General features: G+C 43.2%; 1 protein-coding gene across 1 annotated transcript in view; it reads right to left on the bottom strand.

Annotated features, from left to right (window-relative positions):
- Window positions 1-289: 289 nt before the first annotated feature.
- MPZL1 (myelin protein zero like 1) overlaps window positions 290-11177 on the bottom strand; it is a 94834-nt gene continuing 83946 nt past the window's right edge. The window contains exon 7 of the mRNA XM_069548383.1: window positions 290-2830. Coding sequence (XP_069404484.1) covers window positions 2729-2830 — 102 coding nt within the window. The 3' untranslated portion in view covers window positions 290-2728. The remainder of the gene's footprint in view (window positions 2831-11177) is intronic.

The following is an 11177-nucleotide window of genomic DNA, read 5'->3' as shown; positions in this document are numbered from 1 at the left end:
AAACAGCAGGGTTAAGGGTTTAGAGAGAGCCAGGGGTGGTCGAGGTTGCTTTTTTACATATCACAGGTCTCTCTGAGAAGGTGATATGTGAGCAGACACTTAAAGGAAGTGAAGGAGCAAACCACACAAATGTGCAGAACGTGTATTCTAGGCTGAAGGTGCAAAGGGCCTGAGGTAGGCACATGGGGGGCATTTCTGAAGAAGCAGCCTGTGTGGCTGGAGAGAGATTAAGGAAAGGGCTTTGATCTCTTCTTCACTTGATCTAAATTGAGCACACAACACAATCCAGTAATTGAAAAAGATGTATTAAAATATTCATAAAACAACTGAAAAATTAATGAACATGATGGGGTTTTTACCTGGCTGAATACAGTTCCATTCAAAAACTACAGAGAGGAAATTTAAATGTCAAGTAATCCCTTGCAGGTACCCCCTTAGAAGAACCACGTGCAGTCTTAGGAGGCCTCATTCTGCTGAGAATCAGACATGAAAAGCTGAGAATCAGTCTGCCATCTGGAAGCAGCTCCACTGTTGTCATCTGTGTCCAGGGATGAGGATGTTGGGACCCAGGAGAAAGGGCCAAAAGATCCATAGGAGGTGGTATGAAGAGTTTCAGAAAAAGCCCCAACCCTGAAGTGCTCCACCCCAGTGTGAGCAGCTGCCTGCAGGCCAGTCAGTCACAGACCCAGAGTGGGAAGCCGGGACCCTTGCCCGGTGGAGGCGGGGAGAGGAGGCTCACAGCCGTGCTAACAGAAGTGATAGCTGGTGCTCTGGGTGGGAGCTTCACAAACATGCAGAAAAATAGGGCTCTTGCTCTCAGGAGGTGTTAGGAATGTTCCATACGTAGTAGATTCATTGGACCTGCTGAGAAAGGAGGAAAAGGAGAATCCTCTTTTCTCCGTTAAAAAAAAAAATGACTAAGAAAATTACACACATCAATGCATACACTTGGTCTCTCCACAGCGTATTTTCTTATTCCTTGAAATCTTGGATGGCTGTACAATTCTCACAGTGGGAGGGCTCACCAGGAGTGTCCTCATCCTGGCGGCCTGAAGAATGCAGACGTCTGAACACCCGCATACCCCCCCCCACCCAATGCCCCCACTCCCCCTACACAAAAAGGTCTCCTAAAGGTTCTGGAGTTTTCACCGTGGAGTTAGAGAAGCCCAGGGTACAAGGCAAAGCTGGTGACTTTGCAGAACTGCTCAGGGCGAGCGTTCTTCATTCCTCTTCCGCATGGGGCCTGTGGGCACAAAGGAGGGACAGGCAGCAGAGCCAAAAGGCCTTCCTCCAGCGTGCAGCACAGACCAGACACGCCAGGCTCAGAGATGGCAGGCACGTGCGATGACAAAACCCAGTCCTGCTGACATATATGTCAACAGAATGGGAGCTGGAGCACCATGGGATTAACAGCAGTCTCTCAGAAAATAAAAGATTGCACATATGGGGCAGTTTGTTTGTAGCGCGTACACTTTTTCTCTGTGTAACCACCTCCTAGACATCTTCAAATCTAAATTACTCTTTATTTCCTTAGAGCTTGGCCTTCAAAGTCTCTCACAAAGAGAACAAGACAGGAAGAAAAAAGGAAGCAGCTCTTAGGGGACCTCAAACTAAATGAGATGAAAACTAACATTACCTGTCACACCCACTTACCCCAATGTGTTCTGGGACTATATCATCAGTATTTTCAATTTTAAATGAAGAAAATTCTTTACAGATCTAACTGTCTTTAACCTCAAAGGCCTTGAAGCTACTATTATAGGAGCCAGGCTGCTGGAAAATGACTGAAGCTTTATAATGATTCTCTAGAGAGAGCTCTGCCATACCAGAGACTGGCAATCTAATTATTCCATTTCTGGCTACTTAGAAAAGAAAAGAAATTCTGCTCCTTAAGCTATATGGGGACTTGTTACAAGCACGAAGGACTTCAGCAAAGAACATACCATACCTTTTGCTCTCCAAATAGCACTACTCCTCAAGCCAGTCCGGGTTCTCGATTTCAATTATGTATTGATTATGGTATGGATGTAAAAGTACTTAGAAAGAAATGACTTCTGGCACTGATCCTTTGCTAATCTTGCTATGATGAATCCACAAATTGAGATGATATGCTACAGGGTGTAATTTTATAGTCTACACAACACTGAAAGCAGAAAACTGCCCTGTATTTTAGAGAGGAAAATAGCAACAAAAATCACATAGTCTTCAAGTGGCATAGCAAATGGATGCTTTCTAAAAACAACTGCCAAATAGGCGATATACCCTGGGCTAAAGGCCATCCTGAACATGCTTCCATCATAGCATCTCCACTCTCCAACTACAACTACAGTACACACAAAGGTGGGTTAAGCCCTTATATTAAAAGGCCATGTCTATCAGAATACTAAAAGATCTGCTACTTTCCCCATTAAGGCAAACCACATCTAAACGATGGTGACAGGAATGTGTCCGAATTTTCTCAACTGTAAATGATCCTGATGGGAAGTACAAAACCAGCAAGACAATTTATATACACATAGAATCATACCGTCTCTTAATCATGCAACACTGGCTCCTTGCACCAGGAAGATTAAATAGAACATTTATACACATCTTTTTCTCCCTCTATGACTAGACATGTGCTTCTCCACGTTTTGGTTTCCAAGGCCACACATACTTATGGGCCACATTTTCTGCACAAGAGTCCAGTTTGGATTTGCTTATTGCTTAGGGTATGATCGCGGTCTTCTCAATTTTTCCGAATGTCTGCGTACACCACAGACTCTGACTTGTTAATCCTGTCGCTGTGGTGTCCGCCAGAGTGGTCTAGCTGCGCGTATATGACTGGGCCCTGGGGAAGAGAAGCAGAATTAGAGGTATGGAAAACCTGGTGGCCTTGTGAAGTGCAGGGACAGAAGCGATGATTAATGTGATGTTGTTAGGGTTTCAGAGCAAAGAGTCCCCCCTTTTGAATGTCTTCAGGAACATATTCTTCCTAGAAACAGTATGTCCAGGACTGACTTTAAAACAAGATTGGGTATACTTGGTAACTGTTCAAGACGGTACACAGAGATTTGTTATACTATTCTGTCTACTTTTGTATCTGTTTTAAAATATCTATAACAATATAATATTCCTTCTCAAGAGTTACCCTTAAATACCTGTCACAGAATTCCTCAACTCTTGTAACTGGCATCAGAGTCTCAAGGACAAAGATGGACCCTTCTGCCAACCCAAGACCCGCTGAAATCATGACTTTAAGAATGATACAAGAAATCAACATATGCAGTGCCACTCGAAAATACAATCAATTTTGAACTGATCATTTTACACAAATAGGTACTTAAAAAAAAAACTTCCTATATTCTTCCACATGCCTACTTCTAGTATGATTCTTTTAGTCTAACTATAACCCATATACTGCTTCTTTGATATCTAAGATCAGGTAAACATTTTTCCTGTTTTCAAATTTAAAATAACCCCAAAGCCACATCTACAGACTTACAAGGAAAAGCCCTAGATGGACTAGAAGAGGCCCTCCTCTCACCCTCAGCAGTAAGGAAGAGGGCTGGCAGGGACCCACCAGGACAGCAAGGCAAGGCTGCCTCGGGTAGAGCGAGTCGACTCTTGGGAGGACCAAGGGTTCAAGTATGAGACAGCTTGCTGTACTGCACAACTCTCAGAGTCCCTTCCAACCCAGAGATTCTAAAACCGTAAACAACAGCAACTACCACAAAATAGCCTTCTTTAGAGATAAAAAGAAGTTTAATATAACCCAAAGGCAATTGTCCCAATCCAGGGAATCTCTCCTTGAATAGTCTACTACTGTGCTTAAGTTTTCAATTTTGAAGTCATAAGATCAGTAGCCAGAAGCATGTGGTTTAAAATAAACACTCTTGAAACTTCTATATGAATCTAGAATGGTAGATACATGACAGAAATGCACAACACAGAGAGTGAGCCGTAATACAAACTGTGGACTTTAGTGAATTAGAAAGTTCTCTGTATTAATTCATCAATCGTCACAAAGGTACCGCAACCATCCAAGTTGTTAACAATCAGGGAAACTTTGGAGAGGAAGGAGTACATAGGACCTCTTTACTTTCTGCTAGATTTTTCTGTAGACTTAACACTGCCCTAAGAAATAAAGTCTACTTTATAAGAAATAACTGAATAAAATAAAATAAACATCCTCACTCCCATCTAGGAGTCCTACAGGCAGCATCCCTTAATGCGTAGCGTGGGATCCTGCGGAGTTCAGGCACTCCAGCTTCCAGAGAAGGGATAAACCGAGCTATACAATGGTGCTCCTGAAAGAAGACTTACACAGTGACAGCTGAGGGCTAGACCCATCTGAACGCCAGCAGAGCTGCAGTCTGAACGTCCTGAGCACGGCAGGAGCACTGCTGAGCACCAGCTGTGGGGCCTCACGCCAGGCGTGTTCTTAACCCCCCAAGCATTACTGTCTTCATCTCTAACATGGCACTAGCAATAGTATTATCTCTCTCAAGACTGTTGTAAGAATTAGATGATATCTACAACTAAAACTTAAGCAATGTCTGACAGCATTCAAAATACAGCAATCATTTTTATCATGAACACACTGTTATACAAATACAATTAAAAGTACACCACTGTTACCAATCAAATAAGTCAAGCAAGGTCACACTTTGTGTTTGGTCAGCGTGTGATACTTTTCGGGGCTGTTATGGGTAACGCAACAGATCATGCTGCTAATACTGAATCAAACTGAAACCCTCTATATTCATCTCAGAAAGCTGCAAGTTAAATGTGGTTCTAAAAAATAAAAAGTTAAACAAACAAATGTTGTTCAAGTCATTATCTACGGTGGTTTATTACCTAGCAATAGGTAACCGATACACTGTGTGAGTGGGAAAGAGAGAGAACGGAGAAAGCAACAAAGGAAAATAACAGAATAACCTCTGAATCAGTCAGTAAATAGTAAGAAACTAGGGAGGTCTTTCATGAAAGACATGGTCTTTCACGGCACAAGGACACAACAGTTTGTCAAAAGGAACTGGGAAAACACAGAAGGATAAAAGGAGCCCCTTCCTACTGATGGGTTTGTTTCTCCAAATTGCTTCCTAACGTCCTCCCTCTTTCCCCCTTAGGAGCTCTTCAGCCAGCGGCTTTGTTAAATGCCTAGAACAGCCCCTGGCAGACTGTAGGTGCATGAAAGGTGCATGAAATAATGGATCTGGAGGAATTCTCACCAGAATGGGGGATTGGGAATCTGCCAGTGAACGTAGTTCAGTTGTGAATAGCTCTCTAAGGTCTGGTCTGAGGGAGATCTGGAAGCTGATGGTACACTGAGTCTCTGTGGAACACGCCTCAGGACTTTAACAAGAAGTCAACGGTCTTCTTAGGCTAAGACCACTGAGGACTTCAGGAGGGGTCAGTGAACCAAGGACTTGGAAATGTACCTGCGATATTGCTAAAACATGCACTTTGGGGTGTTTGAGAGTTAAAACAGTATCAATAATAACACCTATGCTAACCTAGCTGTACTGTACATCCTGACACCTTTCCTCATCCTCTATTTTTTTTTTTTTTGGTGCTGCCACAAAGAATTACACCAACCAAGTGAAAAATCACTCCATACATACATATTTTCCTCAACTATTTATTATACAAATAATCCTTACTATTAAAAATGTTTCAAAAAACTAATTGCTTGACCTAGGTTTATTCTTTTAGTTCCAGTTAGAAATGAAATTATCCCTGGACACTACCTGCATGAAATTTATTCTAATATAAAAACACAGTGGCGACAGAGTAGGGAGAAACTCCAGGAAGAAAGGGTTATGGAAGAGCAAGGATACCTATCTCTGAACACATATTAATTTCTTAATATGTGTAATTCAGGAATTACACTCTCCATAGCCTCTATAGCCCTTTAGAATCTGAATCTGGTCCTTCGGGCATTAGAGGAGTCACCTTGACACCCTAACACAGATTTGCTTTAACCACATGCTCACTGACTGTTCACAAAACACATTTTCAGTACTTATTTCACATCACCAAATACAGACGTGAAACAGTGTGTGTTGTGACATTCTTTGACATAAATGAAACTAATTATCAAAACAAAGTTGAAAAGAACTGGATATAAGCAGGACAGGATAAGTCTATGTCTTAAGAGCCACACGGATCTGGGTCTAATACCAGCTCTGGCAGTAACTACTGACCTTGAGCAAGTGACTAAACCTAGCTCAGCCTTGGTTTCTTCACAAGTAAAATAGGGATAGTGAAGGAACTTACCTCACAGGACCGCCGTGAGAACTACAGGAGACAATACACGTGTTGTACTTCTGGAGACCTTACACATCTATAGACTAAAGTTGACACAAACATAACTTTCCCACTCACTGTCCTCCAAAAATACTTGCCTCCTGTTGGCTTTGGCTGTGCCATGTGGTTTGTGGGATCTTAGTTCCCCAACCAGGGATCAAACCTGTGTCCTCTGCAGCAGAAGCTTGAAATCCTAACCACTGGACCGCTAGGGAATTCCCACTTGCCTTTTGTATACAAAGCATTGTTTCCAGAAAAGAATCTAGAAAACCAATTGTCCCAAAGATATACACACAAAGATTATTTGAAATCAATGTCATTCAAAACTAAGCTTTACAAAGAAAGATACTCCAAACTCTTAAGTTGTGCCTACCTGACACCCTTCCCAACCCAACTTCCCACTTTGTTTGCGGGAAGAGTCCCCCCTGCCTTTTTTTTTTTTAATTAATTTGGAAACCAACTTTATTTTTGGCTGTGCTGAGTCTTCATTGCCACGAGCAGGTTTCTTCGAGCTGCAGCGAGCAGGGGCTGTTCCATAGCTGCGGGGAGCAGGATTTTCTCTGTGGCGGCTCCTTTAGGTGCATGGGTTCCAGTGGTCGCAGCTGGTGGGCACAAGAGCGCAGGCTCAGTAGTTGTGGCACAAGCGCTTAGCCACTCTGTGGTATGTGGGATCCTCTCGGACCAGGGATTGAACCTATGTCCCTTGTACTGGAAAGCGGTTTCTTAACCACTGGACCACCAGGCAAGTCCAAGAGCCCTAATTTGGTTCTGGTGTTCACTCCCTTCACTCAGGTAATTTGACTCCACCCTCCTTCCCTTGTGCCTCAGCTGGTAAAGAATCTGCCTGCAATGCGGGAGCCCTAGGTTCATCTCTAGGTTCAATCTCTGGGTTTGGGAAGATCCCCTGGGAAAGGGAAAGGCTACCCACTCCAGTATTCTTGCCTGGAGAATTCCATGGACTGTGTCCATTAGGTTGCAAAGAGTCAAACAGGACTGAGTGACTTTCGGTTTCACCTCTCCTGCCCCCAGGGGTAAAGTCAGTTATAACTGCTGCCCCCTAGCACAAGACTGGCAAGAGGCATCAGCATGTGACCCACTCTGCCCAAGGGAACTAGGAGAAGTTTGCTGGGGGGCTTCTGGTAATTTTCCTTCATAATAAAATCTCCTCCTTCCTCCTGGGAGGAGATTCAGCTCTTCCTACAAGTGCCTTTTTTCATGAGCTGCTTCAAAGCATGGCAGTCATTTTGAGGTTGAGGGAAGGCGCCTGAGAACAATGTGCCCAGAGGATGAAAGAATAAGATGGAAAGAACTTGCGCCTTAAGGACACTACTGGATTACTAAACTAACGAACACAGAGGTACCCTGCTCTGGGGTCGCTTGTGAGTTAACAAATCTCTTACTGTTAAAGGAACTTTTAGTCAGGTCTTCTGTTGCTAATCTTCCAATTATAACAAAAATAGTGGCCAAAGACAGATGAGTAATATAGCACAATTAATGCCCTGCCTGGCTATTATGTTTTCATCTTTTGTAAATTTCCTTCCTGGAGCACTAGTATTGTTTCTCTTTTGATAAAATAACATGGAGTTATTTATTCACTCAAATAGTAATGACTAATGCTATTAGACTCTCAGGTGACGCCTGCAGGTAGAAAATGGAAGGTTTTGCTGATCAAGGAACATGTCCTGATAGAACCATTGGAAGAAAGTACTAAGGGATAGTTTGCAAATATTCCTGTCACGTGTCCATTTCACACATCTGACTGCAGTACGTGGGCAGTGACTGCCTAAACCTGTCCTCATAAGGCACAGTATGCCGTGTTTGCTTGTATGTGTGTGTGTTAGCCACTCAGTTGTGTCTGACTCTTTGCAACCCCATGGACTGAAGCCTCCCAGGCTCCTCTGTCCATGTAATCCTCCAGGCAAGAACACTGGAGCCGGTAGCCAGTCCCTTCTCAGGGGATCTTCCCAACCCAGGGATTGAACCCAGGTGTCCTGTATTGCAGGTGGATTCTCTACTGTCTGAGCCACCAGGGAAGCCCGCAGTGTACCATGAACCCTTATAATTAGCAAAGGAAAAATGAGAAGGTCTTTAGACGTCAACTTGCCCTAACCCATTATTTAATAAGAAGGTGTTTAGACATCAACTTGCCCTGACCCATTATTTCAAAGATTAAGGGAACAAATGCTGAAGTAAAATAATTCCCTGCAAGTTTACACCATTAGCTGGACCCAAGAGTCAATACTGGTTTGTAACACATGACTAACCCTTAATACACTAAGATGTCTATCTAATAAATATGAAGATTTCCTCAAGGTTGTTTGTTAGGATGTACACATAAAAAAATTCTCCATATCATGGAAAAGCTTGAAGATGATCCCAACAACCCAGGAGCCTCTGAGGTTCTGTAGGGCAGGCCAGATGATAATCATCCCTGCGTTTCCCACGTTCAGCTAACATTGCATATATGCTGAGCGCTTAGATGTGTGTGGAAGTGATACATACAATGGAAAGATCAGGTTGTCAAAACAACTGCTACGTTTGGTTACGTTCAATTTATAAAAAGTATTTAATCTCATAAATTCCCTAATAAGATGAACATATTAGGTCAAGCCAGTTTTCTCCAAACAGAAACCTTTTCTGCTTCAGTCTGAACAAGTGGAAGATAGAATATCAAAAGGATTCTGGTGAGAACAACCTCTATAAACTCCTCTGGTGCTCAGACAGAGAGGTGTTTCTGTCACGCACACTGAGGGTGCCATGTGATGGTGAGTAAGAGCACACACCAGTATCACCTGAGGCCCTCTGGTGCTTAGGAATTCTGTGGAGTATTTGAAGCAAATGTTTTAACCCCAGGATAGCAGCCCTCGTTTTAAGGTGACCACTGAATGAAAACCTAAATAAAACAAGAACTGGAAGATAAATCTGCAAGGAAATCACAGTTCCAAGTCTCATGTTGACTGGCAAAGGCTTTATAAATTTCAGAATCAGGTTAAGGCAGAAAATATACTTAACAAGTTGTACAACTGTAAAATAAAAGATACATTATTACTTGATTAAAAATAACCAAGTAAGACAAAGGCTACTCCAGGTAATGTCACTTAACAGAAACCCTGACTTGCAACATGTTCAGCATTATGCAAACCAAGAACTCCCAGATGTCCAGGCTGGGTTTAGAAAAAGAAGAGAAACTAGAGATCAAATTGCCAACATTCACTGGATTATAGAGAAAGCAAGGGAATTTCAGAAAACATCTATCTCTGTTTCATCAACTTCGCTAAAGCCTTTGATTGTGTGGATCATGACAAACTGTGGAAAGCTCTCAGAGATGGGAGTACCAGACCTTCTTACGTGTCTCGTGAGAAGCCTGCATGCAGGTCAAGAAGCAACAGTTAGAACCCTGTATGGAACAACTGACTGGTTCAACCCTCTATGGAACAACTGACTGGTTCAAGATCGAGAAAGGAGTCCAACAGGGCTGTCTGCCGTCACCCTGTCTGTTTAATCGGAACACTGAGCACATCATGAAAAATGCCAGGCTGGGTGAGTTACAAGCCAGGATCAAGATAGGCAGGAGAAACATCAACAGTCTCAGATATGCGGATGATACCACTCTAATGGCAGAAAGGTAAGAGGAACTAGAGAGCCTCTTGATGAGGGTGAAGGAGGAGAGTGAAAGAGCCGGCTGAAGACTAAATATTAAAAACACTAAGATCACTGCATCCGGCCCCATTCAGTTCAGCTCAGTTCAGTCGCTCAGTCATGTCCGACTCCTTGCGACCCCATGAACCGCAGCACGCGAGGCCTCCCTGTCCATCACCAACTCCCGGAGTTCACTCAGACTCACTCCATCGAGTCCGTGATGCCATCCAGCCATCTCATCCTCGGTCGTCCCCTTCTCCTCCTGCCCCCAATCCCTCCCAGCATCAGGGTCTTTTCCATTGACTCCACTCTTCGCATGAGGTGGCCAAAGTACTGGAGTTTTAGCTTCAGCATCATTCCTTCGAAGAAATCCCAGGGCTGATCTCCTTCAGAATGGACTGGTTGGATCTCCTTGCAGTCCAAGGGACTCTCAAGAGTCTTCTCCAACACCACAGTTCAAAAGCATCAATTCTTTGGCACTCAGCTTTCTTCACAGTCCAACTCTCACATCCATACATGACCACTGGAAAAACCATAGCCTTGACTAGATGGACCTTTGTTGGCAAAGGCATGTCTCTGCTTTTCAATATGCTATCTAGGTTGATCATAACTTTCCTTCCAAGGAGTAAGCGTCTTTTAATTTCATGGCTGCAGTCACCATCTGCAGTGATTTTAGAGCCCAAAAAATAAAAGTCTGACACTGTTTCCACTGTTTCCCCATCTATTTCCCATGAAATGATGGGACCTGATGCCATGATCTTTGTTTTCTGAATGCTGAGCTTTAAGCCAACCTTTTTACTCTCCTCTTTCACTTTCATCAAGAGGCTTCTTAGTTCCTCTTCACTTTCTGCCATAAGGGTGGTGTCATCTGCATATCTGAGGTTATTGATATTTCTCCCAGCAAACTTGATTCCAACTTGTGCTTCTTCCAGTCCAGCGTTTCTCATTACTGCATGGCAAATAGAAGGGGAAAAGGTGGAAGCAGTGACAGATTTCCTCTTCTTGGGCTCCAAAATCACTGCACATGCTGACTGCAGCCATGAAATCAGAAAATGATTGCTTCTTGGCAGGAAAACGATAACAAACCTAGATAGTGTGTTGAAAAGCAGAGACATTACTCTGTGGACAAAGGTCTGTATAGTCAAGGCTATGGTCTTTCCAGTGGTCATATATGGTTGTGAGAGCTGGACCATAAAAAAGGCACCAAAGAATTGATGCCTTCAAACTGTGGTGCTGGAGAAGATTCC

Source organism: Ovis canadensis, chromosome 1 (assembly GCF_042477335.2).
Source record: "Ovis canadensis isolate MfBH-ARS-UI-01 breed Bighorn chromosome 1, ARS-UI_OviCan_v2, whole genome shotgun sequence".
NCBI classification, from domain to species: Eukaryota; Metazoa; Chordata; class Mammalia; order Artiodactyla; family Bovidae; genus Ovis; species Ovis canadensis.
This window is presented reverse-complemented; position numbering and strand designations above follow the sequence as displayed.